Source organism: Corylus avellana, chromosome ca10 (genome assembly GCF_901000735.1).
Source record: "Corylus avellana chromosome ca10, CavTom2PMs-1.0".
Classification (NCBI taxonomy): Eukaryota; Viridiplantae; Streptophyta; class Magnoliopsida; order Fagales; family Betulaceae; genus Corylus; species Corylus avellana.
Genome location: NC_081550.1, coordinates 8,604,055 through 8,620,362, shown reverse-complemented (window position 1 = coordinate 8,620,362; position 16,308 = coordinate 8,604,055). Strand labels below are relative to the sequence as shown.

The window sequence follows — 16,308 nt, the reverse complement described above, 5'->3', positions numbered from 1 at the left end:
AAGGTCCCATATGCTAGTGCAGTGGGATGTCTGATGTATGCTATGGTATGTACCAGGCCAGATTTGGTTCATGCAGTCAGTGTGGTGAGCAAGTACATGGCGAATCCGGGGAGACAACACTGGGATGCAGTCAAATGGATTTTTAGATACTTGAAAGGTACTATAGAGTATGGCATCACTTTTGTCAGACAGAAAAGTGATTTGTCAGTTGTCGGATATGTGGATGCAGATTATGCAGGGGATTTGGATGGCAGGAGATCGACCACGAGTTATGTGTTCACTCTTGTAGGAGGACCCATATGTTGGAGGTCTATGATCCAATCTACGGTTGCGATGTCCACGACTGAGGCGTAGTACATGGCGGCAGCTGAGGTTGCAAAAGAAGCTTTGTGGCTTACTGGGTCAGTCAGGGAGCTGGGTATTCAGCAAGGCAGAGTTCCGTTGTATTGTGACAGTCAGAGTGCCATTTACTTGGCAAAGAACCAAGTGTATCATGCTAGAACCAAACACATTGATGTGAGGTTTCACAAGATTAGGGAATTGGTTGCTACATGTGAATTGTTACTTGAGAAGATTGACACTTCTAAGAATGCAGCGGACATGTTGACGAAGCCTGTTACCGTAGACAAGTTCAAACACTGCTTGGACTTGACAAATGTCTCCAGGTGCTAGAAAGGAGAGGAGAGAAGGCGGCATCCCCAAACCTATTAGTTCCAAGCGTAGGCCCAATACTTGATTATCTTCAAAGAGGTGAATACTCGCCAAGGTGGAGATTGTTGGAACAAGTGGCTCATATTCTACTACTGGCCCATTGGGTGTAATTAGTTTATGTGGGCCTGGGGACAAATAAGTTGTGGGGGGTATTTTGGGGTTTTCCAAAGTACTTATAATTAGGGTTTTCCTATAATATGTTATGTTGTAACCCTAAATCATTGAATAGAAAAATATAGCCGCACTCTCTCCTGTGGATGTAGGCACATTGCCGAACCACATAAATCTGTGTCTCAACTCTCTCTTAATCTCTCTTTTCGATTCTATATTATTCATCATTGTTGTGCACAATAACAACAATTGGTATCAGAGCCTAGGTTTACCAACAAGTCTTGGCCAACAGTCCACGGGAGAAACGGGTTGTCATTGCTCCAACCCAAGGCCCGATGTGTGAGGGGGAGATTGTTGGGGTTATCCCATGTCGGTTGTAGAAGGGCGTGGTGGTGAGTTTATAAATGTGAGGGAAAGCCTCACCTTTTGAGCTAGCTTTTGAGGTTAAAAGAGGCCTAAGATCATTCAACATTTTCTTTCTCAAAGAAGCTTCATGTTTAGCAAAAGCTTCTGCAAAAGTTCCGGTCTAGTTTCGTACGTCGGAAGGATCCAAAGGATAGAAAATAGGCAAAACTCTAAGCCCCATGTCTCTCATGCATTGGACGATCTCGGCAATTTCAATGAGGCACCATCTAGAGGAAGCGTAGTTTGGAGAGATAACTGCGATCACGTACATAGATTCTTGTATTGCTTTTATGAGCTCCTTAGAAACATATTTTCCTAGCTCGAGCTTTTCATCGTCTCTAAACACGATAATGCCTTTCTGTTTCAAAGCATAATGTAGATGGTCTATAAAACTCTTGCGGGTGTCTTTTCCATAAAAATTGAGAAAAACATCGTATATCCTTGAAGATGTTGAAGAAGAAGATGAAGAGTATGTCTAAGTGCTCGTGGACGCCATCGATCTGAGACTTAGTAAACAAGCTTGTTTAATAATGCAGTGCTATAATTCAGTTTCTCTAATCACAATGCTTTTGGGGTATTGTCATATATATGCAAGCAAGAAAGCGGTCAACATGAAGAAACTTGCAGGTTATTACTTCCCTTAATCCACGAAAGTAGAAGGAAATGTCGTGGAAATTTAGTTGGATTCGGGAAATTACAATAATTTGTCGTTGGTGGGTGAAGTTTCATGGAAATTACAAGTGCTTTACGTAGGGTAGCATGCTTTACTTTTATATTTTAGTTACTATAATTAATATTCATAAATTTTTTTCACACATGGTTTTAGGTGATTGTGATGATCTTCAGTCTCAACTATCAAGTTAGGCTCATAGAAGATACAGATTAAAACGATATCATAAAATAAATATATAAAACAACAACCTAATAAGAAAACAGGAAATTACACTTGGGCTCCTCAATTTAATTACCACCTTATTATTTGCGATGTCTCTTCAATTTTTCAATTTTGTTAATAATGTACCTTACCAACAAATTGCAATTTTGTATAGTAATGACTACAGCAAATACGAAGAAGCAGACCCAGGCCGAAATTTAAATGCAATGGTCCAATGAATGAACCGACCTGGCATGTTGAAATTGGGTGAAATCCTAACAACGGGCATGGTTCAATGTATTATGTGCTCATCATCCAATTCCAAGGCACATGGGCTAATTCTTGAATACGAGGAGATTAATTTAAGCTGCTTGTTAGTTTATTTTATTTTCCTTCGACAAGAAAAAAGAAATTCATGTCATTTTTCCTATGCTTAGGATTAGGATCTCTTACAATTTTGTAAATTCTCAAGATACAAAAATAGGTAATTCATCAAATGACCGACCATTGATATAGTATTTTTGCTCAAGTGGTTTCGCTGATTAAATTTGGAAGTGAGATCCAGTGGAAGATATGTATATAATCGTAAAATTGTATATAATTATTTATGATTCCAGAATCACCAATATACTACACATCTTCTTGCAAGACTTTCCAATCAAGAGAGCATCACTAGCATCATAGCTTGCTTTATTGTTCAGACCAGATTTCCTAGATCCTGAATTAACTGGATCCAATCCATTAACTTTTGCAAAATCTTCATCCAATTCTATTTCAGTGGGCTTGATCTTGATCATCTTCATTCCGTTATGATTATCCTTCTCCACATGTGAGAAAGAGGGATGATATTCACATATGTGAGAAAGAGGGATGGGGACAAAGTTTTCCTTCAAACTGGGTTTGAGGAATTTCCTTCAATCTAGTTTATAAAAGTGACATGTGTTCCTTGAACATGTGAGATGCACATGTTTTTTTAATAGCATGGACAAAGTTGGAATAAATTTTATTAAAAATTCATGTGCATCTCACATGTTATTAAAAGAAGGGACACATATCACTTTTATAGACTAGGTTAAAGGAAATTCATCCGGAGGAAAACTTTGTTTGAGGGATGGGGCTAAAGGAACCAACATTTTTGTTGCTGCCAATAATATCCAAGCTTGTATGTATTGGACCATTTTTTTTTTTTGAATAAATCTCATCTCATTATAATACCAATAAACATCTAGAGCTAAACACTCTAAATAGAAAGAGCAGAATGCTCTAAAACAACAATATTTGAAATACAGCTGGGAATTTCCTCTATCCAAATACGATCCATTTGATTCCTAACTGCATGCTTGGCTAGTCCATGTGCTGCTTGATTCACATTCCTTTTAGTATGCATGACCATCCAACTCCTTCTAGAGTTTAGAACCACCCTAATATCTGCCACAATTTGTCCATGAGCGCACCAATTCGAAGCCAAGGCAAGAATATCTTGGACCACAATCAAAGAATCACCTTCTAGCACCACGTTATGCAAGCCCAAATCACAACAAAATTCAGCAGCTCGTAATGCTCCAACTGCTTCCGCTATTGCTGAGGGATGTAAACAGTTTAAAGTTTTGCTCAGTGCAGCATGTATTAATCCTTTATGATCCCTCACAATAACACCCAAACCCATACAATTGTTTTTAGTATCAAGAGCCACATCCCAGTTCACTTTAAATCTTCCAAAAACCGGTGGTTTCCATGACACAGGAGCCTCCACCCCACCATTCACATTACTTCCCTGCACACACGGATTCCCTTGAAATTGTAAGAGTAATGCTTCTGCCTCCTGTATCAAACTATTTGGATGAGAAAATACCCCTCCATGCACTACTACATTACATCTCATCCAAATTTTCTTAGCTAAAACCACAAAAATGCAGACTTCCTCCTAACAACACCAAATCACAAGTAAAAGCAAAATAAAACAAAACAAGAGACAATTTTATGAATAAAGCTTCCTTTTACTTATTTCCAGAATCATAGCAATTAACTCATGAAGCTGAAACTGAATCTAGACAAAATGAGAAGATACAAAACGGTAATTGAGAATGACTACACAAATTAAGGGCCCGAGAGGCCACATTAAAACAGATGGTTTGGAGGGTTGCAATGCAATTCTCCTTGTTACGTCTACAAATGCTCTCTCTAATGATGCTAAGCAAGCAAGGAACAACGCTGAGTTCTCCCATTTGTTCAATGGCCTTCTAAAGGCTTGAGAGTATTGAAAGGATAGCCAACAACTCTTCAGAATCAACGAGAAAAGAAATGAACAAAGATACGTGAAAGTGTATCTGCTAATGGGAGTCCTCCATAGAGTCATTCCGATTACAAGATTGAGATCTTAAATCCTTGTCATCTTCCTTTGACTCAGACTTTGATGATCCAGAAACAAAAACAGAATCTTCAAGTGCCTCAAGAAAAGACAAACCAGTAAATTTGACCGTAAGAAAAGAGGAAAGACAAAATAACCATGAGTTAATGAGTGGATAAACTAAACAAAAATTACATAATACACTCCTAAATAAGGTAATATAAGACCTTTTTTCTTCTCTCTTATTATTATTATTATTGTTTTTTTTTTTTTTTTTTTTTAAGTAATGAATTGTGCAGACAAAAAATAAAATCAGCATCAGCCACTCGCACGTTTGAATCCAACAAAAGCTTTTTTTGACAAACATGCAAGTATCCTATAGTGTCAAGGACCGTTCTCAACATCACCTTGCTAAACACAAATAAATAACTCAAACCTACAAGCTTTTTTCTACCCTGAAAATAATTCAAAACTTTGCTGAGCTCCCTATGATTTGATATGGAAAACAGCAGAAACAAGCAAACATAATGAAGATGAAGAATTTGACTTATATATTAAGAATATAAAAGTTACCAGTAAGACATGCATGATAGAGTCCCAAGAAGTGGGACTTCAAATTATTTAATAAGTGGAGAATCTACTCGTTGACAAAAAGTTGAACTGTGCAGCAATTCCAATATAACCTCCGGAGTAAATTGACCTTGCATGTTATAAGCAATAGAACTCGTAAATTGGAGTATGAAGGTAAAGTACTAATGGAAATAGGAACTCCATACCATTGTATACCTCAGGTAAGTATAATGCTAAATGGTGTTCAAATGGCACTGTGCGGATGAATGGCATTATCAAATCAGGTTTCAAAATATCACTTAGTCCCAAGCCTAGCCAACAAAAGAAAAGACAAAATTAAATCCATTTGTTAACAAAAAGTAAAAATACATAAAGTATGACAACAACCTACTTCACCATGTACCCACATTAAGTTATTCACATATCCTATTTTCTGGTTTTCCAAAAATTTAACCTAATTACACTACCATATCAGTAAACAAGAAGTCGGCCCATATAAATGATCTGGCCAACAAGGCATACCATAGAAAACCAACATCCTTCAATTACCTTTATAAATCTACTGCCACCATGTCATACTCTTTCAGTATAAATCACTAATTTTATCTATCTTGAATCATATGGCACAAGGGACTATGATGACAAGAGTTGCTTCTTTGTTTGATCCGTAAGTTAGGCACACACACCAAATGAGTTTTGACAATCATTTTGTCAATGCACTATTGGTCACACTAAGCAACAAAAAAATCTTAAAGAACCATGGCTATTGATGGGGGATTTTTGCAACAAGCTTTCAGAAAGCAGCCCAAGCAACTGAGGAATGGCATCTAAGACTCACAAAATGACGGGTTTTTGGCAACAAGCTTTGAGGAAGCGGCTTAAGCTACAGAGGAATGGCATCGAAAGGCTCACAAAAGAGTGCCAGAACACCGCCAAACCCCCCTCATATCTGCTTTATTCACAATAAGAACACCAAAAAACCACCATAGAGACATTTTATCAAACACCACGTACTAATGCTGAATTTCACTCTATGTAAAAGAAAACTAAGAAAGTACATAACATGGAACCAAGGAAGTTTATTGAGCTGATTCGAGAAATTTGACAATAATAAATAAAATAAACAAAGCAAGAATTAACAGAGAGAAACACGAGAGAGAAAAAAAAAAAAAGACTTTGAAAAATCAGAATATTATCATTGTCTTAAATCTACGAAAACTTAAAATACTTTGAATTCCTATAAACGTTGTGAGCAACCAAACAGAAAGAAACAAATGAAGAAAGAGGAAAAATAGCAACACAAACCCATCACCATCAACACCAAAACAAGTGAAGAAAGAGGAAAAATAGCAACACAAACCCATCACCATCAACACCAAAACAAGAACAAAATCACCAAATATCAAAATTAAGCCTAAAGTCAAATAGACGAAAGAGAGAATGGTAAAATTAGAAACGCACCACTAAAACTCTTGTACAGTGTCGAAGTTGTAGAGCTGCGGAGTGAGGTGCCTGTGTGTTCGCTCGTCATTCGTGTGCTATTCTTCTCCTTTTCTTTGTCGGTTGGAGTCTAATCCTCTGGGATGGAAACGTCAACGTTTTTCTCTTTTTTGTTTTTTGACAATTAACCGACTCAATTGATCCAGATGCTACAACATTAGACTTAATAATAATAGACGATGAGATGTTGCCAAACTGTTTTGTACAAAAGAGAAAAACGATTCTCATAAGTTTCGAAACCCAAAGCACGTGGAGAAATGGTGTTGAGAACTTGGTACAACTCGGAAGCATCATTCTCATCACGTACAACACGCGCCCCACACTCCTTTACCTCAACATTCAGGCTGCCTGGCCCTGTTGTAATTGAAGCCTCAACGGATCTTTTGGTTTACATTATGATACGGATCTCTTGGTTTACATTAGCAGGTACCTACCAATCAAAGCATTCTGGATGTTAAATCAATCCCAAGAATATGGTCAGACACTTTCACTTAGTTTACATTATAACTAAAATCTCCTTCATCAATTGGCATGAAGATTTGACCAGATCATGAGTCTCTTTAATGTCAATATATATATGTGCTACTGTGACAAATCTAAGAACTGGATATTGACAAATCAAAGAAATGGATAACATGTACAGAACCAGGGACTATACCTTTCAAATTTCCAGTAACAAATGTAATGAACATATTTGTCAATTTCTGAAAAAAACAAATTCAATCACCTACACAATCAACAATTTGGACGATCAGAAGAAGCTGTGACAACTTTAAGGTAAAACTTTGGCTGTACTCGGTCTACATAAAACTTGCTCCTCTCCAAGCAAAAGCGCCACCGGTAATTCACAGGCTGTCCACCATCTGGAATTTCATGGTATCGAATGCAGGGTAGTTTTCCTGAAACAAATCTTTGAAGCTGAAAAGGCACAACCTTATCTTCATAACCTTGCCATATGTGCACAGAGCTTTCATTTTGAGGGTATGGATTGCTTAGATCCATTGGATCAAATTCCCATTTTCCAAAAGCCAGCATAAAGTCACGACGGGGAGTATCAAAAACACCTCGTTCTCGTAACTTATCCTGTAGGTTGAAACAGAGCCTATATCACAATCTCCATGAAACACAATACTTCTTGGTATGGATTTTGAACTCTCTGATATATATGTTAAATGCTTAAACATTGTTTAGCAGAAATTTTGAATAGCAAGAAAAACCTTTTTCCTTCATGTTTTTTTGGAGATGGAACATTTTAATTACCTGGGTGAGCATTGCATTGCAAACCCTGATATAGTCTTCAAAATATCTATATCTCTGTCATTAAAGAATATTGGGTTTCTTTCTAGGGTAGAAGTTGAAGGGAGCCATTTTTGAGTCACCCACCAGAATAGCAATCCAGAAGCATAATTTGCAAACCTGATAGACCACTGCACAAGTTTCCTCCTATGGTCCTCCCTAATCAAACTATCAGGGAGAGAAGGCCACCGGTAATTCACAACAGGGACTACAAAAGCCACACCTGCTAGCCTGGAAAATGGTTTTGAGGTAAAATGTAAAAATTGGGTCTTGACACGACACAGAAAAAAAAAAAAAAAAAAAAAACACACACACACACACACACATGAAACTAGAATTGAATAGAGTGTTTTGCCAGTCTGGTATGTATTTGAGACAACTCCATGTGGCGTATGATCCCATTGAGACTCCAATCACATAAAACTTGGATCCTAACTGTAATTGATCAGCAAGTTCTTGAATATCATGTGCTTCACTCTTTACTGTGCGCTTTTGGTCTGGATCACTTTCTCCGTATCCAGCTCAATCAAATAGAATAAAATATATGCCCAACTCATCTATTAGTTCCTGGAAACTAAAGCGATGTGAAATTCACCTCATTTGAGATTTTACAAGATTATATCTTTTGATAGAATGAACTGACACTGTATTGATTCCTCGACACGTAAGAGTATATCAGGATTCTTGTAAACCATGCATATATGAATGAATTATAGTGATGGTTAAACAAACCAAAATAAATAAAGGATCTCTAAAAGCATAGATTGTATGACACCTCTTGATATGCACACGAGTGTGTGATTGAAATTGCATTCAGGCCCTTTTACAGTGCTTTTCCTTTAGATTCATTCGTGTGAAGAATAGTAACTGGGTATAAGAGATAACCAAACTGATAAAGATGAAGTTGTAATTTGTATTTACATTTATCTTTTAACTAGTAACTATCATCGAATTCGAAGTGTTACAGAAATCTATTATTAATACTTACAGAGAGTTTCCACTATCAATCGAGGCAATAACAGTTAACTTGGTTTATATATGGCATTAGAGCGAAGGTCCTGAGTTCGAACCTTGTTTTTCATGGTTGTATATAATTTTCTACCTAGAATAACCTAGATGCAACCCAACTGAAAATGTTTTAAAGGGTCAAATTCTCATGAAGAAGGGTTATGAGAGAAATTGATGTACTTGGGGTGCCAGAAAATTCATCTCTTTGGAGCTCCCAAGGCCGTGCACAAGAATGATATTGTATTTAGCTTTTTCCTTGGGGACGCCTCTCTCTCTGTAAGCCAGGTACCTTCCATCTTTAAGTCTGATTCTTGATGAGGTGACAGGAGAATGCTCCGCTGCCCCCACTAGTTTCTGGAGGGAGGAGGTTCTTTGCCTGATAAACCATTCCCAGAAGACCCATCAGCAACACAACTGCTGCTTTGGAAACCTTTCCTGAATGAATAAAAGGCAGATTTTGCTGACTAACAACTATCAACTCAATCATCCCAGCAAGAAGAAAATGGTTGTTGTAAATTGTAATTAGCTGCATACCTGACACCTCTTGTGTTTTGAGTTTGAGGGGCCTCCAAATGTTGTCGTTAATTACTCTGATCCCCCTTTCTCTCTCTTTTGACTTGTAGATGGTAGCTGGTTTTTCTAAGGTATCAGTGCAGGGGTTGCATGGATTTTACTATCTTGCACTCTCAGCCTGTAATGTTTATTACATAAAATTATTTTTCTAACTTTTGTGAAAATCCTGTGAAGGCTCTGAGGAAGCGGCATTTTTGTTGGCCTTCTGTTTTCTATTATTGTTGCTCCGGTTTGTAGCTTGGATCCTCCCTTTAAAACCTTCTTCAGCAGCAAAAATATAAATTTAATCCAACCCAATAAATAATTCTCGATCGTCAAGAAAAACAAAAAACAAAATTGAATTTTCAATGTCACTACAAACTTTTCCACAGTCTAGCCATTTTTCGCTCAAATTTTCTCGTATTTCTTTCAAATTTTAACAAACATATAGCCAGGAATTTCCCAGTAACCAAACAGAAAAATAGAGGGAATGCGTGAATTCAAGAGGGAAGAGTTGAAAAGCACCTAAGATTGAAGGAGGTGAAGCGCGCGCAGATCAAAGTTTCAGAGACGAGAAGTGAAAATGGAAATAAAGAAGGCGGGAGCCGACATTATGTTTTAGCGTTGCACGTGCTGTCGATGTGGCGTGTCCCATTGAGAGAAGAAACAAAAGTTGTAAATCAAAAAAATTGGAGAGGTTTTCTCAGAGGAATCTTTGAATGGAATATTCCATTTTGATTTAGTTGAAATTAGTGAATATGGGTGGCATCTAAGTATGAATTGAAGTAGCATATCCCAATTCTTTTATCACACACTACTCTCACCAGAATCTGAATATCCAAACCTAATATTCCTTATTATGTTAAAATTTGTGTGCAATTTATCTCATTAATTAATTTAGATTATTATGAGATTATTAATAATAAACTTAATAACTACCTTGGGCGTTACACCTTAGCGGTTAGTAAATTTCACTAACCGCAAGTGGTTAGCGGTTAGCTACTAACCGCCGGTTAGCGGTTACCGTTAGTGAAATAGATAACCGCCCGCTAATCGCATTTTTAAAATTGGATTTTTTTTGGGCTTTTCTATTACTGTAGCATTGTTTACCCTCATTTATTTTTTTTGTATTTTTAGTGTTTTCTTATGCCCAATTGCTATAAAAAGAGCCCATATTGAAAAATCAAAAATATTTGACCCCAAATTTATATTTACTTGTACTTAAAAAAAATTCCTTAAATATAAAATCAGTTAACTTAAAAAAAAAAAAATTAAAAAAAAAAAATCAACACAACACAAAAAAAAGTTCAACACAACTGTCACGACATATAAAAAAAAAATATATAAAAAAATTTCAACACAACAAATAAAAAGGTTCAAATAAAACATATGATATATATGATTATATGTCATATTATATATGATTATATGTATTATTTGTTATTATAAAATCATATGATTTAATGATCAATTCATCATGTGATATAATTATATCAATTATTCCATATATTTAATTGATCTATTTGTGATATCTTTATCTAATTTTCAAAAAAAAAAAAAAAAAACTGTGGAAAAGGGAATACAAAAAGCATACCAATAATCAAAGATAAAATTAGGCACACTTAACCATTGAACTTTTTATAGTCTAGTGAAAAGCACAAGGCTTTTTATTAGACCATACGAGGAACCAAGCTAATCAAACCTTAATTGTGGTGCTACATCATAAATTAAGATTTTTTTTTTCATTTCTTTGCTGAATGAAGCTCAACATTGTACAATATTATTAAGCGTGTTGACTCTCCATGGCTATACTGGCCTATCTTTTTTACATGCACGAATCAATAGTTGTCAATGAAATTAGTAGAAGGATACTTAATGGATTGACTCGTAACTTCTCAAATTTTTCCAAGGGTTTTGTTGGAATAGAATCTCGTGTGGAGGAAATGATGACCTTACTTAGTATGAGATTGGATGATGTTCGCCTTTTAGGGATTTATGGAATGGGTGGAATTGGGAAGACAACTCTGTCAAAAGCCATTTATGAAAGAGTTTCTCATCAATTTGAAGCTAGTTGTTATAATGCTAATATCAGAGAAGAAACCAGAACTTATGGTTTACTTTATTTACAAAACAACTTATTTATGATATTCTCATGGAAAGAGAAATAAATATATGGAATGATTACGGGGCAAGCAGAGTGATAACGAGCAGACTACAAAATAAAAATGTTTTTATTGTTCTTGACGATGTGGATGGAGTAAAACAACTAGAAGCATTAGTAGGGAGCCATGATTGGTTTGGTCCAGGGAGTAGAATCATTATAACAAGCAGAGATTGTCATTTGCTAAATAGAGTTGTGAATAATTCATATGAGGTTAAGATGTTGAATAATGCTAATGCTTTACAACTCTTTAGTTGGAAAGCCTTCAAGAAACCCCATCCTGAAGAAAATTATGTGCAATTGTCTATGGATATTGTGAATTATGCTCAAGGCCTTCCTTTAGCTCTTGAAGTTTTTGGTTCCTTCTTATTTGGTAGAAGAATGGATGCATGAAAAAGTGCCAAAGATTTACTAAAAGAAAATCCTAACGCAGAAATTTTGGATATACTTGAAATAAGTTTTAATGGATTGGAGGAATTGCATAAACAATTGTTTTTAGATATTGCATGTTTTTTCAATGGAGCATACATACATGAGACCATACACAAACTATAAAGTTTTGGTTACCATCCGAACATCAATATCGAAGTTCTTGTGGACAAATCTTTTATCACCATCACAGGGAATATTTTCAGGATGCATGATTTGTTACAAAAAATGGGTCAAGAAATAGTTTCTTGCAAGTTTACTAAGAAGCTTAGTGAACGTAGTAGATTGTGGCATTATGAGGATGTCCTTCATGCATTGAAAAATGATATTGTAAGTGGATTATTCTGGATACAAACATAGAGAAGTAAATTTTTGATGCTGATTACTTTAAGTATTTGTAAAATATTTCCACCACACTAATTTAATTTTTCTTGGTTAATAGGGAACTGATGCAGTTAAAGGCATTGCCCTAAAATGACCTTTACAGAAACAAAAGCGACTAAATGTTGAAGCCTTCTCAAAGATGAAACAATTGCAAATGCTTTAGATTAGCTCTGATTACTTATATACATATGGTGATAAGGTACACTGGGATACAAAGCTGGAATGGCATGGAGATCTTTCGAATGTCATGCTAAGCAATGAGTTATGCGTTATGGAATGGTGGGGATATCCTTTAGATCATCCTTGCTGGCTAGTTTCCAATCAAACAAGCTTGTTGAGCTCACAATGCCTAATAGCTGCATCAAACAATTGTGGGATGGAAGGAATGTAAGATTTTGGCTTCTACAAATGTATTTTCTTCTTCCTTTTAATCTTGTTCATTTTATCTAACTATTTATTGGTTTTCTATAACAGAGTTTTGACAAATTGAAACGCATTCGCCTGAGTCACTCTAAAAATTTAATCGAGACACCAGACTTAAGCGGAGTCCCAAATCTTGAGCAACTAGAGCTTCAATATTGTACAAGTTTGTGTAAAGTCCACCCGTCCATTAGATTTCTTAAACGGCTTAAATGTTTGTATCTACAAGGTTGCAAACGTCTTAAGAGACTTCCAGACGAGATGATCAGCTTGGAATCTCTTAAACGTCTTTATCTTACTGGCTGTTCAAGACTCAACAAAATTCCAGATAGTGTGGGTAATATGACATCTTTGCGGCATCTTCATTTGGAAGGGACTGCCATAAAAAAGGTTACCACTATCATTTAAGAGGTTGTCGTCTCTTGTAACTCTCAATATATCTAATTGCTCAAGACTTGTGAAAATCCCAAAGAACTTGTTGAGTGGTATGGAATGTCTAGGGCACCTTTACGTAGATGGAAGTGCTACAAGGATGTTGGGAAAATTGATAATTAATTGGTTACCAATTTCCCACCAGCCCTTTATGCGAAAGACAAGTTTGAAAAGAAAACGCACGAGAACACACATCAATCACACACATACACAAAGAGTTTACGTGGTTCGGCAATATGCCTACGTCCACGGGGCGTGATCCGGTCTCCTTCTTTACTATTGAGAAATATTGAGTACAATGGTACAAGCCTGAACCGCTCAAGTTTAATATCCCAAACCCAAGCCCTTAACCCCTTGTACACCCCACTCAACTGTCCCTCTCAAATACCCAGTAAAGAAAAGTCACAAAGTGTTCTCACCAATTTGGATTTTCCGGATCCCCACTTAACCAAGGACTGCATGTCCTTTTATAGTGGCTTAATCACGAAAAAAGAGGAGAAACAATTCTAATCTAATTGCTACTGGAAAAACGAAACCATCATGAATACAAAGTATTTTCATGATGAAGATAAGCATTGCAACCCACATGTTTATCCACACACGTTTTCTCCAAAAAATCAAATTCCAGTTGTTCTTGGACTCCTTTTAAAACTAACATTATCCTCTTATAGATAAATATGACTTGAGTCCACCAACTTGAATATTGATATTTTTCAGCAATTATCTTCACACTTATTGACAATTTGAGCCATTATCAACAATCTCCACCTTGGCGAAAATTTGGCAACCTCCACCTGAGACCTCAGGTCCGCATCTTGACCGATGCCCATCCCCACGCCCTGGGATGTCGTACAAAACACTGTCTACACCAACAGTAATAATTCCACAAGAATTATCATGCTTCACCATAAAGAGCACATGCACTTAGAATTAAACCATTCCAAGAATTTTCATTTTCGGCACATGTCGAAAAAATCCTGCTGAAAGATATGGTGCAACTTCCATGTTTGGTTCCCCCGGAAGTTCATCAGCCATCGACACCCTTTTCCACCACATACCCAACATCAAAAAACCAAACCAATGTCTCGTATGCAAATGTGGACCCGCTAATAAAACACATCCATTATCCTGACATTTTTAGCGGTCATGCCAGAGGATGTACATGCCCTTATCAAAGAACATCATCATCTCTCTCTGTAACAAGAGAAACAATATTAGCGTTTTTGGAGCAATCTGCCGAATCCGCTCCTCTTTTTGGACAATTTCTTTTAAGGTGTCCAGATTTCCCGCAACCCCAGCATACAAGATTTCCCTTCATAGGGTTCTTTTTCTTCCAGTTTGCAACTACCAACGCCGAGTTCTCAGGTGTAGAATTTTGTCCACCACTCAGCCTTCTTTCCTCTGACAAAAGTTTGCTGGTAACTTCTAAGAAGAAAATCTTCTCCTTCCCATGAATCAAAATTGGCTTCATATGTTCATAGGAAGACGGAAGAGACAAGATAAGCCTCAAGGCCTTATCTTCATCGTCCATTTTAACTCCTAGAGCTTCGAGTTCAGAGACGATTCCATTGAGAACACTCAAATGGTCTGAAATAGTCGCACCCTCAGCCATTCGCAGTGTATGAAACTGCTCCTTCAGGTACACCCGGTTAGAGATTCCCTTCGTCTGATACATCTCCTCAAGCTTCTCCCAAAGCTCCTTTGCCGTTGACGTCCCTTGCATGTTAGCAAGGACGTTCTTAGCCAGACACAACCGAATAGAACTCGCAGCCCTCAGATCCAAATCTTCCCAATCCACGTCGCTAGTACCTGATTTTCCGGCACCATCACTGGAACTAGACGTGGGTATACCTTTCAACGTTTTGTGTAGCCCAGATTGGATTAGGATGTCCTTGACTTGTATTTGCCACAAGCCAAAATTCATTCTCCCGTCGAACCTTTCAATCCCAAACTTCAAGGACTGCATTTCTTCTTAACGAGTAGAAATCCGCAACCAAGCTCTGATACCAATTGTTGGGAAAATTGATAATTAATTGGTTACCAATTTCCCACCAGCCCTTTATGCGAAAGACAAGTTTGAAAGAAAACACACGAGAACACACACCAATCACACATGTACACAAATAGTTTACGTGGTTCGGCAATATGCCTACGTCCACGGGGCGTGATCCGGTCTCCTTCTTTACTATTGAGAAATATTGAGTACAATGGTACAAGCCTGAACCGCTCAAGTTTAATATCCCAAACCCAAGCCCTTAACCCCTTGTACACCCCACTCAACTGTCCTTCTCAAATACCCAGTAAAGAAAAACTCTCTACACTTTGTAAATGCCACAAAGTGCTCTCACCAATTTGAATTTTCAGATCCCCACTTAACCAAGGACTGCATGTCCTTTTATAATGGCTTAATCACGAAAAAATAGGAGAAACAATTCTAATCTAATTGCTACTGGAAAAACGAAACCATCATGAATACAAAGTCTTTTCATGATGAAGATAAGCATTGCAACCTACATGTTTATCCACACACGTTTTCTCCAAAAAATCAAATTCCAGTTGTTCTTGGACTCCTTTTAAAACTAACATTATCCTCTTATAGATAAATATGACTTGAGTCCACCAACTTGAATATTGATATTTTTCAGCAATTATCTTCACACTTATTGACAATTTGAGCCATTATCAACAAAGGAAACTTCCGATAGGCAGCGGACCAGATCCCATTATAAGTTGTTTGATACCAAATTCGTTCTCAAGTTTAAGCTGTTTAAGAGAACTAGATTTGAGTTATCGCAATCTATCAGATGGGCAATTCCAAGTGATTTTAGTTACTTATCCTCACTTTGGTCTTTAAAGCTAAGTGGGAACAAATTTACAAGAATACCAGATAGTGTGGCTCAACTTTCTTGCCTTTATACACTTGAGTTGGATGATTGTAGTTGGCTTCAAGTATTGCCGAAGCTTCCATTGGAATTAGAAGAATTGAGTATAAGAAATTGTCCATCGCTGAAGTTGTTTTATAATAAGCAAATGGAGATGTGGAGGAGTTCAAATGAAAAATTAAGGAACAATATTGATTGCTCTGTTGTACAAGCTTATATTGATTAT

The 16,308-nt window shown here is 36.8% G+C and overlaps 1 protein-coding gene and 1 pseudogene across 2 annotated transcripts; both read right to left on the bottom strand.

Annotated features, from left to right (window-relative positions):
* Nucleotides 1-3,302: 3,302 nt before the first annotated feature.
* On the bottom strand, nucleotides 3,303-6,863 carry LOC132163565 (uncharacterized). 2 transcript variants are annotated; one of them, XM_059573890.1, is made up of 3 exons: nucleotides 6,480-6,863; nucleotides 5,235-5,329; nucleotides 3,303-3,923 (listed from the first exon to the last, which is right to left on the bottom strand). In XM_059573890.1, the coding sequence occupies exons 1-3, from the start codon at nucleotides 6,547-6,549 to the stop codon at nucleotides 3,342-3,344; spliced, it is 747 nt and encodes a 248-aa protein (XP_059429873.1). In that variant the 5' UTR covers nucleotides 6,550-6,863; the 3' UTR covers nucleotides 3,303-3,341. The 2 variants fall into 2 exon arrangements, with proteins under 2 accessions (XP_059429873.1, XP_059429874.1); XM_059573891.1 differs by having other exon boundaries at nucleotides 3,303-3,875.
* A 390-nt stretch (nucleotides 6,864-7,253) lies between these two features.
* Nucleotides 7,254-9,775, bottom strand: LOC132162869 (uncharacterized; annotated as a pseudogene).
* Nucleotides 9,776-16,308: the final 6,533 nt, after the last annotated feature.

Excerpts from the sequence above, each read along its gene's own strand:
- LOC132163565 (XM_059573890.1), bottom strand. The coding sequence starts at position 6,549 with ATGACGAGCGAACACACAGGCACCTCACTCCGCAGCTCTACAACTTCG. Across the intron at positions 5,330-6,479 it reads ACTGTACAAGAGTTTTAGTG|GCTTGGGACTAAGTGATATT; the intron begins GTGCGTTTCTAA and ends TTTGTTGGCTAG. Across the intron at positions 3,924-5,234 it reads TAGCATTATACTTACCTGAG|GAGGCAGAAGCATTACTCTT; the intron begins GTATACAATGGT and ends AGTTTGATACAG.